Here is a 19,248-nt window from a genome sequence, read left to right on the forward strand (position 1 = left end):
GCAAATACTCCTCAGAAACAAAGGGATAAATCAGATAAATGAAACCCAAAATTGCTTTTTCAAAAGGCAATCGGACTTTGTTTTCCTCAAAGATGTTTCCCTTCTCATCCAAGAAGCTTCTTCAGTTCTGAAATGAACTGAAGAAGCTGAAGAAGCTTCTTGGATGAGAAGGGAAACATCTTCAAGGAAAAACAAAGACAGTCCAGTTGCCTTTTTCAAAAGCACCTTTGGGACAACTATGACCTGGATGACTAAGAATCTCCATAGACAGGTAAATGAAGCACTATCTTGGTCTTCATCAACACTGAGATGGTAATGCTGAAGTAGCATGGATAGTTGAGATTATATGGCTACTCTCCAAACACATCTAGGAGCTGAAAGCCCTGACAAAAAAGCTCTTGAGGATTAACTTGGCTGAGTAGAAGAATACTGAGATACCCTCCTTTTGGAAGTTTCACGAAGATAATAGAAAGAACAATTGTTTTAGTTATTAAATTTATAAATTTGTGAGGGGGGTGGTTTTCTTTTCTTGATCTAAATAATTTATTTTAAAAAGTTGTCGAAATTGGCAAAACTGAGTCATACAATCCATATTATTAGCCCAAAAATGTCATGGGAATGCAACGTTTTTCTCAAGAGGCATTGTAGCAGTTGATAAAAAGTAGGAAAAATAATTGCTTAAGTCAAATAAAAATGTCCCAATTTCTTGAAATTTTTGTCAGGATTCAACTAGGGTCAACTTCTCTTATACAATCTCCACTCCTTCCCAGTGACTATACTAATTACAACCATTCAGCTGAATTTTGCCACATAATAAATACCATTTTATCTCAGTGGATCCTTTCTTATACATATCTGCTGTTTCATAAAGCAATTATATTTTATCTGACTTCTTTTGTTTCATTTTAATGGATTTTAATTGTTTTATTTTATAATATTGTGAGTCCATGTGGTTAAATAGTTCTCATTTATTGTCAGAACTCTGACATAAATGGAATGGAATATTCTTTACTGGGCAAGTATGATGGGACACATAGGGAATTTGTCTCCAGTAGATAAGCTCTCAATGTACATACAACAAAAAAGTGATAAGTCATCGATCATAAATCATAAGATACAATCATAATTCATAAGATACAAACAAGTAATAAATCATAAGATACCAATAGGAGAAGGAAGTAGGAAAGATGAGAAGATGAGAAAGATGAGAAGATAATAAAATAGAGTAGAAAAGAAAACAGAAATAGAACCCAAAATAAAAGATTTCTCAATATTTAATAATTAGAAGCAGCATTAAGGCAAAATGAAAAATGAATTACGTCAAATTCTTCCAACTGGTAAAGGGTTTTGTTACAGTTGTTTATGCAACAAAAGAAGTTAATTTGATTTGGAAGAGCTAGATTGAAGAAGGAGCTTTTTAACCATTTTTCTCTTGCCTTTATTTTCACTGAAATACTTCTCTGATCTGCCTCATTTTCCACTTCCAAGAACAAAAGTAGAAGAAAAGAAGTTTTACGGAAAAACAGCAACATAAAAAAATATTGAGAAAGCCTTCCTACCTCAAAGCAGCAGGTTTTATTTCCAAACCTTTATTTCATGAATGCAAACAAACAAAAAGAAGTAAAGAAACTGGGGGAGAACAAAGGAAAAGGAAATTACCATGACCTCACTTTCCATTGATTTATGACAAAACATTTTTTTTTCCTTCCCCAAACCCCAAAAACTTTAACCTTAGACTGTCTACTATTGACCTCACCCCTTTCCTAAGAGGTCTGTAGGGGGCGTGCATAAGTGCACCAATGTACCTACTGTCCCTGTCCTATTGTTTCTTTTTATTTTTATTATATGTATCAATTTCATGTATTCATAACTATGTTTATACTTATACCTGTAATCTTATAATCGCTTGACAAATAAATAAATACATTTCCTTTGCCCAAAACCATATTAGAGTCATTTCTAATATGAGAGATGACCTGGGCAACGATTGAATGACCCTACGTTAAATTCAAGGGGATAATTCATCTCTCATTAACAAAGCCTTTCCAGATCACAGGTAGGGTCAATATATGACCAAATTACCGTTGCCAAGTGAGCCATTTGTTGCGTGGGTTTTGCTCCATTTTATGACCTTTCTTGCCACAATTGTTAAGTGAATAGCTGCCGCTGTTAACTTAGTAATGCAGTTGTTAAGTGAATCTGGTTTCCCCATTAACTTTGCTCATCAGAAGGTCACAAAAGGGGATCACATGATCTCGGGACTCTGCAACCATCAGATTTTATGAGTCAGTGGCCAAGCCTTGGAATTTTGATCATGGGACCACAGGCATGCTGCAGTGGTTGTAAATGTGAAAAATGGCCGTAAGTCCCTTTTTTCAGTGCTATTGGAACTTTGAACAGTCACTGAATGAATTGTTGTTAAATCAAGGACTACTTGTATTGCAAACGGAGATGTAAGCAAGCATTGACCTCTGGCATGGAGATGGACATGCTACAACTATCACAGGGGTGTCAAACTCGATTTTATTGAAGGCTGCATCAGGACTGACCTAGGGGGGAATGGGGTGGGTGTGGTTAGCTGAACATCACTCATGTTGGGGGCATCTGTGTGAGGCACCGTGGGCTGATCCTTCGCTGTTTCCGGGGCAGCCCCACAAGCCAGATCTAAGCACCCCACCGGCCGGCTCTGACCCATGGGCCTTGAGTTTGACACCCCTGAACTATCATATCTAGTTTGGTTCCAATTGCAACATCTCGGCTTTTGCACGTTGTCATTGGAGGCAAACCGAAAAACAAACAAATGAAACATCATATGCAATAAATATTTTATTACATTAATCATAATAAGCTGTGCTGTAGTCTCACCGGTGAATATTCCTAAATCAACTTTAGAATGCGGATTGTAATTTCAGGCTTAGCAGCATGAAGCTGCAAGGCAGTAATTAACCTAGTAAATCACATTCTGGAGTTTTCGATGGAACTTGACAGGACTCAGCTGATATATTACTTATTAAGAAAGACATATACCGTCCTTAGACTGTAAATACTTTTTTTTAAAAAAAAGATTGTATTGCCAAATGCAATAAATCATAGATACCCTTTTCTAATTTATCTGTTACATCCACAAGAATATAAATATATAATGTGCAGTGAGCTATTGCTGCCAGCTTCTCATAGTGCACAGAATACCATACCATATGAACTTCCCAAGGAACTTCAATTTTCACCTCTTAGAGAAGATAAAAGCTACAAAACATTGCTATTATTGAATTTATGTTTTTCCCCCGTTCATGTCATTTTATCAAATCAAATCACTGGCTTTTAAATGCATTGGCTTTCTCTTCAACACAATTATCAGATTATTTAAGATGAGAAAGTACAGTAGGAACAGGAAAACATAACAAAGAGTGTTCTATTAAGGAATGTGGTCCCTGGTCCTCTAAAACAGGGGTCCCCAATCCCCAGATTGGCACAAGTCTGTGGCATGCCAACAACTGGGCCACACAACCAAGCGAAGCCCCATCCATGAGATGCAGGCGGCATGCAAAACCACACCATCTGTGGAAAAATCTTTCTCCATGGAACCAATTCCTGGTGCCCAAAAGGTTGGGAACCACTGCTCTCAAATAAACTGTGGGAAGTGAGATGGATTCTGAGATAAATTTGAGAATCATTCCGGATGAGGAATGATTCCATTCCATTCATGTTGCATTGATAAGCTTCTCAAATGTTGGACAGAACATTGGATCATAGAAGAATGTGTAGACCAGAGGTTTTTTTTCAACTGTAGCAACTTGAAGACATGTGGACTTCGACTCTCAAAATTCTGGGAGTTGAAGTCCACATGTTTTAAAGTTGCTGGGGTTGAGAAACACTGCTGCAGATCGATCCAGTATATTCTTCCTTTACTTATGCAAATCTTTTATATCTTGCCTTCTAACAACTCAAGTCAGCTCATAACCGAATTCATAAAATTCATGCATAGAAATGAACCATTGGGTTAATTTCTGACTCTTCAATTGAACTACTATGGAATGTAATCTGTGCAGAGGAGAAGCATCTATTTGAAAAGCTCTCCAGCTGAAGTGCTACGCTATTAGTTCTAGGACCTGGTGCAACAACAAAATCCCACTGATATTGTTCTGTATTAACATACTCCAAACCCTAAAATCTGATTGGCCCTCACAGGCCGCAACCGGATTGGTTGACTAAACGGCCGTGATTGGCGCGCTTAGAATCTACCGCGATTGGCCTAGCCGACGTGGGAGATTCAAAGCTCTGTCATTGGCCGCCGCGCCGCGGACAGCTCCTATATGAAGGGCTGCCACGAGCACAGGTCCTGGACAGAACTGTATACTCAATAAAGAGCTGAATGTTCACTTTGAGTCTCGCGTCTCTGTGCGAACCGATCTACCCGGGACCGATCTACCCGGGACCGATCTCCCAGACTTAACAGATATTTTTCATGTATTTCTTTGAACTGAAGAAAATAAATTAAAACATTATATAAGTAGTCCGGCTTGCCTATGATTTGCCTTCTTTTTGATACAAGGTGATGCACATTTATATTTTAGTTAAAGAGCAAAACTGGGACTCTTAAGGCATTTCCCCAAAGCGCCAATCAAATTAAGTGAATTATAGAGGACAAATCCCACAGAGAAAAAAAGGCTGGGAAATGGGATGATTATCTGCATTACAGGAGCAAAAGAAAATAGAAAGTTTGCACAGAAACCCAACTGAAGATTGGGTTTGGATGAAAAGCAAAGTGAAATGTTTTCACAGAAAAAAAAAATAAAGGAACTCCAGTTGCCTTTTGGAAAAGCACTTTTGGGACAACCATGATCTGAATGAATGAGAATCTCCAGAGATATTTGCAGAGAAGCATATCTAGCAACAATATCCTAAACTATGGGACAATTGAAGGATTTAATTTATGTATTTGATAAACCATATCAATAAAATGCTCTGCCGACTTTGTGAGGAACTTAGGGTAATTCACAAAACTTTAAAAGAAAGCAGAACATATATTCATCCATGTCTAATATGGAAATCCCAGCACACTTAGGTTGTTACTCAGGGTTTACTAGCAGTGACATAAATAAGTGCACAGTGGGAAATGGGGGAGAAACAGGAGACAACATCCGATAGAACATAAAGCTAAGAATAATGGACCTTTTTTATTGCTTTTCAAAGCGGGAATGTGAGAAATACTATTTAATGCCAAAAAACCCCAAACAATATGTAACCTGGAACACAACTGCAAAAAATGCTTCTATCTGTTCTTTAAAGAGAATTTCACAACTTTAGTATCCAAAGTATATCCCTTAATGCCAGTCATTACAATATCACAAAATGGAGGCAGTGTCCTTCTAACTACTACCTTACTTTATTATTTTTAATTGACTATAAATTAGGAAATCATTGTTATCGATTAACTTGATCTGTACTGTAACCTGTCCCATGCCAAGGAGTCAAATTAGGTAATGTCATAGCAATAATGGTGATTGGTTGGGATGTTAACTAATTATTAACAGTTTCATTTTTAAAAATGTCCAGGAGCATTCAGAATTAATTTATGGAATAATTGGGACAATACAGTGCACTTTAGAAGCATGAGAAATTTGAATCTTCCACTGTATCAAAGGTTCATCTTCAAGATTTGCTTATTGTCTTGTGAAACTTTTTTTAAGGGATATCACCTCCATCTCATCCCCAACTCATTGCTGAGACATCCGGATGCAGATGCTCAGCATTCTAAATTATAATTTTCCTCCTTTAAATGCATGTTTTATGGTATTTAAACACTCTACTAAATCTCAATGACCCATCCAAGGATGATGCTGTCAGGGATCAGGTCCTACTGATCACCTAAGTCTGCTAGGAGCACATTCTTTCTCCCACCTGATTGCTAGACAAATGTGACATTATTGCCATTTTGACTTGGCTGCTGAAGAGAATCATTGTCTGGCTTCCATGGCCTCTCCTGATTGTGCTTTGTTTTCTAATGGGAATATTGATTTCCTGGGCAATTGGATACATTGCAACAGAGGTCATATGCTCATTAAGTCCCTACTACCTGTTTTACAGAACTACTCTGTTTAAATTCCCATATTTGAAACACAGGTCTATTGATCTCCGAGAAGATCAACACAACTTAGAATTGAGTAGACCACTGGTTCTTCCAACAGGTGTACAGCAATCTGTTGGGGTTTGATGGTTACAAATTTTATTGCTCTGGATGGAGAGGAATAATGCAACATTTCATATATTCTGCAGAGTACTTTCTCACCCTGCAGGTCATACAGATGTTCCTATATCACAAAATGACTCTGGGATCTTTTTTTTTTTCTTTTGAAAAGCTAGAGTTATATTTTAGCATTCAACAAGCATGATTTTTAGGAAAACAGATATATTTCTAGCTATTCTTACAGGATAATCAGTATTCTATACAGCCTTGGAAGGTGAAGGAAATCTGCAAGCACTAAATGAAGAGAAAGAGACAGCAAAGAGAGAAAGGACTTTGTTGGAGCTTGTTAACAATACAACAACATGATATGTTTGCTCTCTAAGCTACTCCATGGTTTGCCTTCTTGGAAATATAGTTTTCAATCTGATGCAGCCTGCAAGAAATAGGACTGTTGGCTGCCAAATATTCTGTAACACAGAGAACGAGAACAGGCTATAATATATATTCAGGTTTTATTGTACTGAAACTTGTAACACTATACAGGCAGCCTAATCTTTTCTGCCAGCCTAGAGTGGATTTCAAATAAAAGTTTAATTTGATTTTTTTTCTCATTATTTCTTGTTATTTGTCTGAACACTAATTTTCTCTTTATTACCAAAAAGGAAAAAAAGGGAAAAAAATCAATCTCTCCCCTCCATTCCATATAGTATAATCATATTAAATTTGGCTCACCAGCAGAGCTAGGCTGAATGACTGCCAGTTCTCTAAACTTGTTATTTCATACACAAGGGAGACTCAGTGCAAACGTGATTCATTCACAACAGTTTAATTGTTCATTTGAACACATCACTCTGGATATGACATCGGGGATCCCTTCAAAACCTGCCTTAGCAAAGAAGTAAGGATTTTCATTTTTTTTTTAAAGAAAGTGTTTCCGGACAATCTTATATAAAGTAAAATAACTCTTACATGTTGGATCAACCTGCATAATTACATCCAGAATAATTTAAATTATTTAGTTAGTTAGTTATTAAATGTATTCATTAAATTAGGTTGCCCCTTATCTCGTCACAGACAACTTTGGGCAACTTACAACATTAAATATATTTGGGGGAGGGACTTCTGTGCTACTTAATTTAAAATTTATAGCCTGCCCTGTTCCCAAATGCTCCAGATCAATAACCCACTTTTTATTTCAAATAAATAAATAAATAAATAAATTACAGATACCCAAAAGAATGAAGCAACTCTTCATAATACATATGATTTATAAATAAACCCGTTTTAACGGTGTATGTGTGAGGAATCTGTGAGTCTCAAGATATAGCCACTTCAAAACAGCTCCAGTCAGATAACCAAATGTGAAAAATGTCAGGAAGAAAAACTCAGTAATATCTGAATTACAAATCAAACTACAGGTAATCCTCATTTTGCAACTATGGTACCGCAGACAGCATTTTTTTCATTGTAACCCTGATGAAAAAAGGTGACCTTACAACCAATCCTACATTTATGAATGTTACAGGTCTGTAAACCTGAAGTAAGATTGTAACCACCATTGTGGTTTCACTTAGTGGTGCCCATCACTTAATGACTGAGTTGCTGGTCCCGACTGTGGTTACTAAATGAGGACCATTTGTACTTTGCCTGATGAAAATAGATGATTTGTGGGCAGTAGAAAACAAAGCTCTTGCACCTTTATTCATGTGTAGAATTTAAAAAAATGTCAGTAGATGTAACTTTCATTCTTGGGCAATCACACTTACAAATATTCCAAATATGGCAAGACAAGTACATACAAACAGGATAAAACCTGATGGCAGAAGACTCTCTCAGAGTATCACAGCATGGTTTGCTAAAGATATTTTGAAACACTGCATTTTGCCATTGAAAGAATTCCTTCAATTTAACCCATTTAAGTAATACAAATTTCCATCTAAATTTCAGTTGAGTCTAAAGTTACCTAAAGGATTGGTAGAACCTACGTAGAATTACCTAAATCTCTGGCTAATTCACCATTATGTTTATTTTATGGATTTTTTTTTTTTTTTAAAAAAAGCAGACCTATATACAAAGAATAAAATTGTATATAATAATTGTTTTTACAGACATAGCTTTCTTCATAAATTAACTGAATACATCTAAGAGACAAGTCTTTTGAAAGTTACCGATTTTTGTTCTTTTCACTGAAAGTGGCTAATAATTGCCTCTGGTTAATAAAAACATAAAGCTCAAAGACTAGAAGCGTATTTATTTCCTTGACATTTATAAAAAAACACTAAGAACAAATTTTAAATATATATTGAATAGATATTTTATGTCTACTGAGATAATCAAAGTTATAAAACTGATAGTGAATTTTTATTTCCAGCATTAAAAGGTTTCTAATGGATGTCGGCTACCTGAACTTTTATTTTAGACAATTGAAGGATTCTAAATGCAATATAAAAAGTAAGCATTTAATGTTTTTAATGGATCACATTTTCTTCAACAGTTTCTCAATGTTTGACTTGGAGGTATCCAAAGCAAAAACTTTAAGTGAAGATTCTGTTTTATAAATAATTAAAACAATTATTGTCCACAGGCATTTTACGTTTTGCAATTAATGGTTTCTATGTGATAAGGGCACTACATATAAGATTCAGTTTTTAAATATACCAGTTTAAAATACATATTAAACTTTAAAAAATTCAACTGAATCAGACTGTAATGCTAAAATAGAAACCTCCACCACTTTCTACTCTCTGACCCTCAGAATAAAATCAAAACAATAAGAATCTAGGAAAAAGAGATTCATTACAGATTACCACAAAGCATTAATAATATCCTATTATTGATATACTATTGATATATCTTATGCTGACAGATAACTTCTCCCAATGGCTTCATGAAGATATGAAAAAGAAGAATGAAGAGACTGGAGTCCTAAGACAAAAGCAAGGGTCTCAGACCAGCCCACTCACCCCCAACACCAACTAGAACAATGGAGAACAGTGTAAAGGCGCCAATCCTTGATAGCCTAAGCCAGGATATTGTAGTCAACAGTATTAAAGGGCACAAAGTGATCAAGAAAAGTTAGGGTGGATGCATCATCCCATTCCAACCCCAAAAGAGGTCATCAGTATGTGACCAAAACTGTCTCAATACTATATTCTGGTCTGAAAATGGTTTGGATAATCTGTTAGTTTGGACCAGTAGTGGTATTCTACTGGTTCTGCCCGGTTCAGCTGAACCAGTAGCTCATGATCAGCTGCTGGCTCTCCCACCCACCCCGTGTGATGACCCAGGGTGGGATACAAAATAAACACAGTGACAAAAAACAGGTGAAGCCCCTTTTATGCCTTCACTTTGCTTCCAAGCTCAAAATATCCTTGACTGGAGACAAAAAAACTCCCACACAAGCAGTTACAAGAAGGAGGAAATGCCGTTTAAATTATAAAGAGTAAAAAACAACACAAACCAGGCAAGATAAGGGCTGGAAGATGTCCACAGATATCAGAATACACATTGGGAAGGACACCAAACTCAGAGAGAAACAATAAACTAGAGATATTTCCAAGCTTTGTTTCCAGCACTCGCCCATACACATGTTCGTCTTCTTATCCAGTTGTCACAGTTGCAGCCCATGAAGAGGATCAAGGCCCTCTCCTCCTCAGTAGTCCATGTCTCTCCCTTATCCTCTCCGCCCTGCGTGCCATAGGATGGAGAGAAGATGGGCCTGGGTCCTCCTCTGACTGTCCAGCCAGCCTCTGCCCTTCCCCAGCCTCCTCCACAATCTCCAGAGCCACACTTTCACTCCCTGTCAGCTGTTCCTCCTCTCCCTCAGAGTCAGTCTCCACCAGGGGCATGACACCCCGGCTCTATACTGACCTTTATTTCCTGCTTTTCAACCTCAGCTGCTTTGCGCTGCACAGCCGATTGCCGTGCGTCAGCTACTGAAGACACAGGGAGAGTGGATTGCAGGACAAGGTTAGTAGGAAACCCTCTGCGTGCAAAGCACACCCATCAAGCCACACCCACTACTGGTTTGGATGTGGAGGCCAATCACTTTCTCTATAACCTTCCAGAATAGTGTGATGACTCCCTTGGACGCTCCCTTAGATATCTCTCCAGATGTCAGCTTGGAGGAAGATGAACCAGTTCCAGGCATATCTTGAGGGAAATTGGTCAATGGCTCCAAGCAGCCGCCTGAGAGGGATTTGGCTCAAACACATTTGCAGCAGGACAGCCCTAAAGGTTTAGGTGGAAAAAGCATACAGCTGCAGCCAGTCAGTAATGAGGAAGAGGAACTGCCTTCTGCACTTGATCCAAGAACATATAGGGCAGAGAAAAGGCGGGAGCAGAGAAGGTCAGCCGGATTATTCGTGAGGAGAAAGCCTCGCCCTTCTTAATGGGCTGAACCAGAAGCTGGCTATTTAGCACAGCATACAGATAGAGGTGATGGTGGGAATGTGTTCATTTCCTAGCTGTGTTTTTTCTGATCGTTGTGACTCTTGCCTTGGTTTGGATTGATTTGTGCCTTGGCTTGGATTGTGCTCTTGTGAACTCTTGCCTCGTGAACCCTCTTGTACAGTACTGTGGATTTAATTTTGCCTGGTGGGTTTATTTTGATTGGGAAACTTTCAAGTGCTTTGTGGACTCATTGGCCATTGCTCTATTGACTAGCATTGGTCTGCTTGTGGCTGGAAACTTAATTGGGAGAATTCTGGGTTTTTGGTAAAGGGAGTTGTGTGGGAATAGTAATAAATCCACTAAAGCGTAGTTGTGTGTGTGAGAGAGAGAGAGAGGGAGAGAGGAAGAGAGGGAGGGAGCAGGACAGCATAAATAGGGGCAGGGACCGGAGGAAGAAGGAGTAGAGCACTGTTTCTTTCAGAACAGTGGAACTACCCCTCTTTTAGCTGTATTTGCTATAACTTGGAGAAACATCCTTATCCAATGAAATTACAGCAGTGTTTCTGGAATGCATGTAAAATTCCGGCATTTAATTTGCCATCTTTGCCAGGACTTTCCAGAGAGTTCCGTGTTGCTTTCCATTTGTAACTTCTTCTCCTACTACTTCTTTCATACATTTTGCTTTCAGTAAAAGGTTTCTTATACAGAACTACAGAACAATTGAGTAATGCCCTTCTCTGAAGGCACTGAATGTGCCCTTTTCATCACTTTTATAATACCACACTACTTCTCTTCCTCATAAACATCCCCCCCCCAAAGATAGAGGGAGAATCAGAATGATTTCACATGTATAGCTACTTTATCCATTCATGCATTCATATTCATCTGCTCATTTAACTGTCTCACTTCCCCCACTTCCCGCACCCTGCCACCATTTCATTGTCATTCTCTTTTCGTTTGGCTTTCAGTCACCATTTATTTTTTGTCCTATCAGAAGAGGTTACATTGAATAGTAATAAGCAGTTTGTCCTAATGGTTAAAGCACCAGGTAAGAAAGCAGGAGACCATGAGTTCAAGTCCTGCCTTAGCCATAAAAGCCAACTTTGGGCCAGTTACTCTGTCTCAGCCCAACCCATGTCACAGGGTTGTGGCTGTGAGGAAAGTAGAAGAGAAAGGGATATATTTGCTGCCTTGAATTATTCATTAAAAGAATAATAAAGTGGGGTAAAAACAAATAAAATGTTCATGTGATATTTTTTCTAACTTAAAGACCCCTAAATTAGTTATTGGAGTAGGAATTTGTTATCTACTTTAAACTTCAAAGTAACTTAAATTTGTGCAAGATATTTTGTTTGGGCCAAGTTGCTCTAGAACAGGCAATGCAAGGTTTAAAAAGTAAGGAAGCAGGCTAATCACATCTTAACCAATCAAAAAAACCAAAAACCGTTCACCAAAATTACATTTTTTGGTAACTTGTATGTTTTGGATGATGCAAGTACAGAAATGGCTGCTGTATCTTAAATAGAAATGCCACCGTATTTTACTGAGAAAGACAATGATCCCCTGAATATTTTCCTTGCTTGTTTTTCATCTCATGATTGGTGATCAACAACTCTTGCTGTTCTCCTTTTGTGTGGTTCTTCTTATCAATGGATCAAACATGAACTACCCAGAATTTGAATTATAGGACCTCTTCAGGCAGAAGACTGTCCTGTGAAAGTTAGGGTACATTAAGTAGTATGTTGATCTGCCTGTCCTTCTCTGCTGGGGAAAAACTTCCCATCAGCATTCTTGTTTTTAAGTTTCAAGAAACAGAAATGTGTTATGCTACCAGGTGAGATTTAGTATGACTACTCTGGTTCATTGACAAAATTTTATGACAAAAATGTGGGGTTTGTTTTTTTTTTTTGTAATCCTCCCATTTCCCCTGCTTTTGTCTTTTATTCTTTATTTCACAACTATTTTAAAGGATAAAGAGGAATAGCTTTAAAAAAAAACCCCAACCAACAACCCCCTGCTTAATGGCACTCAGAACTCCTGATGCTCCTATTTCTAATGAGGGTTTACTTGGAATGCTGACATTTTCACATTTTTCTTGGTTGAGTTGAAATTTGTCTGAATCTAACCAGAGTGTCAGGAACAGAGATACAGGCTGAAGCTGATATAAGTTCTGGCAGTGCAAAAAGGAACTTTCTTCACAAAATAGGTACAGATATCCCTTTCCTTGGGAAATCTAATGAAATTCTTTCTGGTAAGCCATGCTGTGTTTTTGTCAACTCATTTCAGGGGGTGTGCAACCCTGATACAGGGGTGGGATTCTACCGGTTTGCACCTATTCACTAGAACCAGTTGTTAACATTCTAAGCAGTTCAGAGAACCGGTTGTTAGAAGAAATTACTGGCCTAATCCTGTAAGGAAGGCAGGAAGGAAACATTCTGGTATTGCTTACAGAAACTGCCTCTCCATTAACCTTTATTACATTTTTGGCAGGACTAGACTTCCTGTCTCAGGAACATCTCTGGAGTTTTTTCCCCTCCTTTGCTGGTAGTCTGCTTGTGTCGAGTGACCATTCAAAGTTACAATGGCACTGAAAAAAATGACTTATGACCATTTTTCACACTCACGACTGTTGCAGCATCCCCACAGTCATGAGAGGCCAGGCGAAGTGATGCGTGCCTCAATGTGAGTGATATTGAGTTGACCACACCCAGCCAATAATATGACCACCAAGCCACATCCACCCAGTCACATGACCAGCAAGCCATGCCCACCACCTAAGCCACGCCCACAGAACCGGTTGTTAAAAAATTTGAATTCTCCCCCCCCCCCGCCCTGATATATGATCTACCTGAAGTTCTTATCTTCTAGGAACCATGAATACATTTAGAAAACAAATGATGTGCATAAAGATCCAATATAATTGGTATACTGTGTTAGACATAATTCCTTTCTATAACAGTATTAGAAACTGTGATTAGGATGTGGTAGGTTACTGTCCTGGCCAATAAATCTATTATTAGCTATTTTATTATCTAGTATCAGGAGCCCTGGTGGCACTGTGGTTAGAATGCAGTATTGTATGCTAATTCTGCCCACTGCCAGGAGTTCAATCCTAACCAGCTCACAGTTGACTCAGCGTTCCATCCTTCCGAGGTTGGTAAAATGAAGACCCAGATTATTGGGGGCAATAGGCTGACTCTGTAAACCACTTAGAGAGAGCTATAAAGCACTATAAAGCGGTATATAAGTGCTATTGCTATGTACTACTTATCTTGGCTCCAAATCACACTGATTTTTGGTAAGTTTTTGATTCCTAATGGTCTCAAGTTTTCAACAGGAATGGTATTCCTACCACCACTACCACCACTATTAACCAATTAGCAATTGAATTTTAAAAAATAACTTCTGGAAAAAAATACCATGGTTTTTTTTTTAAAAAAAAAATGCATCAAGCAAATAATCATTACAAACATTCGAAATGTTGATACCTGCTATTGTCTGTGCCACCGGCTCAGTGACTGTGCTGGGAGCAGTGCTCGGCTGCTGCTGGCTAGAGCTAACTTCCGGCTCTGTGCTAACAGAAGGAGACAATGCTACATCACTGGAAATTTGATTTGGGCCAGGTTGGAGGAGATCTTCTGAGGCCGACAGCTCTTCTTGCCCAGGAAGCTGCAAGGCTGATAAAGGAATGCTGATAGGTTTGCCAGAATTAGAAGTGCTGGCAGGCACCTGGAGGGCCACCTGAGGATTTGCGGTCGAGATGTTACCAGGCCTTCTGCTTGAGGATGGCAGATTGAGTTTGGGAGGTTTCTGGGTCACTGGCCTGGATGTAACTTGTGAAGAGGCTGAAACATTCTGTAAATCAAAGTCAGCACTGAGGGAAGGAGAGGATTGAGAACTTAACTTAGATGCCACAGGATAGGAGGTTCCACCTTTAGGTTTTGACATGTGTGTCAAGGACAATGCAGGGCCATCAATGCCACCGGTGATTTCGGCATTAGCCACAATATAATAATCCTCGGGGAGTTCTTGCTTTATTTTTTTGGTTAAAACAACATCATTGCTGCTTCCATCAATGACCTGAGACTGAGAGTCCAAATGCAGTGAAGAAGACGGGCCGGGCCTTTTAAGGGAATTTATCTGAGACCTTTGACGATGAGGTTCAAAATCACTATCTTCGTCGGTCACCGAGGACTCACAGACCATGTCAAAAAGATTAGATTCATCTTCGTATTCCTCCACTGTTTCGTCCAATTCAGAAGGTTCACTACAGTAGGAGAAATCGCAGGAATCTCTGGTTCTGTTACAGTCCAACTTTGCTTTTCCTGACCTCCCCGGATAGCGTTCCACTGGGCTGGCTTGTGGGTCTGAAGGCATGCCAATTATGCTGGGGCTATCAGAGTTGAAACTTCTGTTATCCTGGAAACAAACTCTTTCTTGTGAGCCAGCCCTACAAGTAGCTGTCAGCGGCCAGTGATAGGCATGGCCTGCACTGCAGCCCCACATAGCTGTCAGGTTGCCATGGGAACCCTCTGAAAGTAGGTGTTTTAAATTTGGAATGAGGCTGCAAATGGTACCATGACTGTGGGCCCAACTGACCAGCTTGGAAAGGTTTTCGGAAGATGTATGGAGACAGTCTTCCATGGTGCATCACTCAATAACTTTGTTCCTTGGAAGAAAAAGAAAGAAAAAAAAAGAACCGCATTAGAACCAAAGTCTGTACTTAAATTAGAATACATATTCCACAAAATACGGGTGAGTCCTAGACGTACAACAGTTCTTTTAGTGACCCTTTGAAGTTACAATGGTACTGAAAAAGTGACCTATGACCATTTTTCACACTTATGACCACTGCAACCTCCCCATGGTCACATGATCAAAAATTCAGGCACTTGGCAACTGACTCATATTTATGACGGTTGCAGTGTGCCGGGATCATGAGATCATCTTTTGTAACCTTCTGGCAAGCAAACTCAATGGAAAAGCCAGATTCATTTAGCAACTCTGTTACTATCTTAACAAGGTTAAGTTGTTAAGTGATCCAGTTAACAACGGCGACAAGAAAGATCGTAAAATGGGACAAAACTCACTTAACAAATGTTTCACTTAGCAAAAGAAATTTTGGGCTCAATCATAATTCGAGGACTACCTATATGAATAATTTAATTGATGGAAGATATTTCCCTACATCCCCTGAATATCATAAGCAAAGACAGAATGATAAATAAATGACCAATCATTTCAAACGACTTCACAGAGGTTATAGAAGATCAGTTTTAGACTGTAGAACATTTTGAAGTAACAAATATATAATTTTCTTAATTTTTGTCACATAAGAATGCTATCATTGGAGTGGTGCAGTGGTCTAGGGGTGCCTCATAATGAGGAGGCTGTGAATTCAATTCTGGGTAGCGGCAGATATTTCTCTCTCTAGGCACAATGAGAAAATATCTGCAGCGAACTTTACATTGGTGACAGGAAGGTCATCTGACCAGTAAACACTCATCTCCATTCTGTTGTCCCGACTCCACCCTGATGCAAGGGATTATGGGATCATTAAAAGACCCCACAACATTGATATCATTAGTTTATTTTTTAAAAAAAGTTTTTTATTTTAATAACAAAAACAACAAATAAAACCTTCTTTCAATTATACAGTGTGTCACCTGGGTACATATATCTTGTGCACATAATATTTGTATACATTTCTTGTTGAATTTACATTCATATTATCATCTAATCAACATTATATATCCTATTATATCATTATTACAATGTCATTAGGTTTTTTTATTTCAGTTTCCAGCTACTCTTGAAAGCAAATCCCAACTCTTACTAAATTATATTTATGTTATAATTTATTCAAAATGATCTTTTACAGTATATCATTATTACAGTATCCTTTAATTTCTTACTCTACTTTCTAACCATCCATAAAATAAATCCCAAATCTTATAATACTCCTTCTCTTCTTGCTAATGTTAACCTACTCATTTCTGCACATTCTATTATTTTCTTAATCACCTCCTCCTCCATCGGAATTTTCTCATTTTTCCAATTTTGAGCAAATACAATCCTAGCTGCTGTTAATACATGAATAATCAAATATGTTATTTTGTTGCTACAGTTTTCAGGCAAAATCCCCAATAAAGATATCTCAGGCTTTAAATCTATATGTTGTTTTGTATTTTAGTCCAATATCTTTTAGCTTCTGCCCATGTCCACCACATATGGTAGTATGATCCAGGTACCTGATAACACTTCCAACATTTCGCTGATTTGTACTATCATTAGTTCTTTTGAAGGGGGAATCTATTGTATGGCTAGGAACTTAGCTTTTTTTTTGTTTTTGCATGACTGAAAAGAACAGAATGAATGAAGAATCAAGATAATAATCACTTATAGGAAGGAAAAAGCACCCTAATATCTGCCAGACTAGTCCTTTTTCATGCCATAACTGAGATGGAGATCTAATTGATAGAGACAAGGTATTCTTTATAGCTGCACCTCAATTATTGAGCACTCTGCCTTAGGACAGTAAGCCAAAGTCTGATAGTTTTAAGAATTTCCTAGAGCTTATCTGCACTGTAACTGACTAGCAATTGTTTCTGGAGGAAAGAAATGAACTGAATGTCATGCCATAACTGTCACATTCTCAGTGTTCAGGAAATGTTTTTGTGCTCCATGTCCATGTTCTATTTTATGTCTCCTTAAGCATTCCTGTCTGTCTCAGACAGCCTCTTTTAGTATCTTGAAAGCTAAGCCGGCAGATCATTGGAAATTTTAAAGAAATAGAAATGCCCTTTCAACTGAGTCAGTGTTTACTATTTCAGAGCTATTCTCATGGCAGATGTAACAGCAAAAAGATTATACCTCTTACCTTAAAAACCAAAAGTTTACTAGTTCAAAGCCTAGCAGAACTTTTTTTTTTATGATTCTGGTTATTATTTTTCTTTCTAGAGTTCCCAATGTTCTCTGGGCTTTAAAAAAAATAAGTCCAGTAGCGCACTATTAAATATTTTCCCAGTCAGGTCCCAAATAAACCCAGTAATATATGGGCTATTGCTAAGAATGAATCCCTACCATATCAGGTGACCAAATAAATATATTATTATTAAACAAATTGGTTGCCCATCTATCAAACTAACTCTGGTGAACAAAGAAAGTAACTTAATTCACCAACAACTAAAATAAAACTTATAACCAAATCAAAATAGCAACCAGTCAAATACATCCACATCCATGTCAGAGCCCCATTAATATACTGGCCCCAAAGCATGGAGGAATAACCAGGTCTTCATGGCCTTCTGGAAAGCCAAAATGGCAAGGGCTGTCTGTATCTCAGGGAAAGGCTATTCCACAAGACAAACATCATGACAAATAAGGCATTTTTCATAGGGCCAATAGAGTCAAGGGCATATTAACTCCATCTAATATGATGTGACATTCAGAAACCATTGGTGAAAGATGACCTATCGCACAAATAACCAAACCCATGGTTTGTAGGGCTTTAAAAATGAGAATCGGTGCCTTGAATTTCATCTAGAACCTACCAAGAGCCAGTTCAATTCACATAACAGCAATATCATGTGGTCATACAGTAAAGCAAGGCTTGGGAACTATGGCCCTTTTATGACTGGGGGACTTCAACTTCCAGAATTCCTGATCCAGCCATACTGGATCAGAAATTTGGGAGCTGAAGTCCACAAGTCATAAAGGAGGTATAGTTCCCCACCTCTGCAGTAAAGCATCCAATAGTGCACATGCTATTATTTTCTGGATCAAATAAAGCTTCTAAATGCTCTGCTGAGCAGGCATATTGCACATTAGCAATAGTTTGGTCAGGAGGTGAGGCATGAGGAGTTGTAAGCAGTTTCTCATGATATTGGAATGAATGCAACTATTGTACAAGATTTAATTGTGCAAAGGTCTTCGTGGCTATGGCTTCCCACCTGCCTTCTTGAGCCATGAGTACAGAAAGACTTCAAGATAACACAACAATAGTGCCTGGGAGAGAGTTACTCCATCCAGAGTTAACAACCACTAGATTCAGGGGATGGAAGAGATGGTGCCTATGGAAGGACAGCTGGGGTGGTGGACTACAGTGAAAAGGCAGATTCTCAGGAAGGAGGGAGCAAATTCCAGAAAAGAGAAGGGACACGAACCCGGATTGGGATAGGAGACAGAAGAAAAGAGCAAGAACAGCCTTTCCCTAGAATCTCCCAGAGTGTATTTGTGAGGCTGGGAATAATAAGGGTTTATCCTGGCAAGATTTTGTCTGCTATGGGTAAACAAATAAAGAACTGAACTCTAAATGAATTGTTACATGTCATGCTTATGCCTAGCCTGGTGTGGGGCCCCAAAACCCAGAACTACTGAGTCTTTTCAGAGCTAAGCCCTACCCAGACCCACATAGCCTCAAGACACCTTGATGGCATCACTAGGGCAGCCTCAGGGAGAAATGAATATCTAAATATCATCAGTATACTCGGGATATTTAAACCCATCCTGCCAGATGACTTTGTCTAGTAGTTTCATTTAGATGTTAAAGAGGATCAGGGGGAGAAAAACAGTATGTCTGCTTTAGATTGTTTTAACTTATTGTTAGCAAATATAGATCTATAAAACATTTCCCAAAGACTGAACCATCCAACTTCAACTGAAAGAAA

The 19,248-nt window shown here is 38.4% G+C and overlaps 1 protein-coding gene across 6 annotated transcripts in view; it reads right to left on the bottom strand.

Annotated features, from left to right (window-relative positions):
• Nucleotides 1–19,248, bottom strand: part of KIAA1958 (KIAA1958 ortholog) — a 64,250-nt gene that overhangs the window by 11,286 nt on the left and 33,716 nt on the right. For all 6 annotated transcript variants that reach the window (XM_087957581.1, XM_087957576.1, XM_087957580.1 and 3 more), the window contains one exon: nucleotides 14,068–15,248. In XM_087957581.1, coding sequence (XP_087813707.1) covers nucleotides 14,068–15,223 — 1,156 coding nt within the window. In that variant the 5' untranslated portion in view covers nucleotides 15,224–15,248. The remainder of the gene's footprint in view (nucleotides 1–14,067; nucleotides 15,249–19,248) is intronic.

The sequence above is a fragment of the Notechis scutatus genome, chromosome 2 (assembly GCF_049901735.1).
Source record: "Notechis scutatus isolate UNSWTSFEM ecotype Mainland chromosome 2, rNotScu1.2, whole genome shotgun sequence".
In the NCBI taxonomy this organism is placed as follows: Eukaryota; Metazoa; Chordata; class Lepidosauria; order Squamata; family Elapidae; genus Notechis; species Notechis scutatus.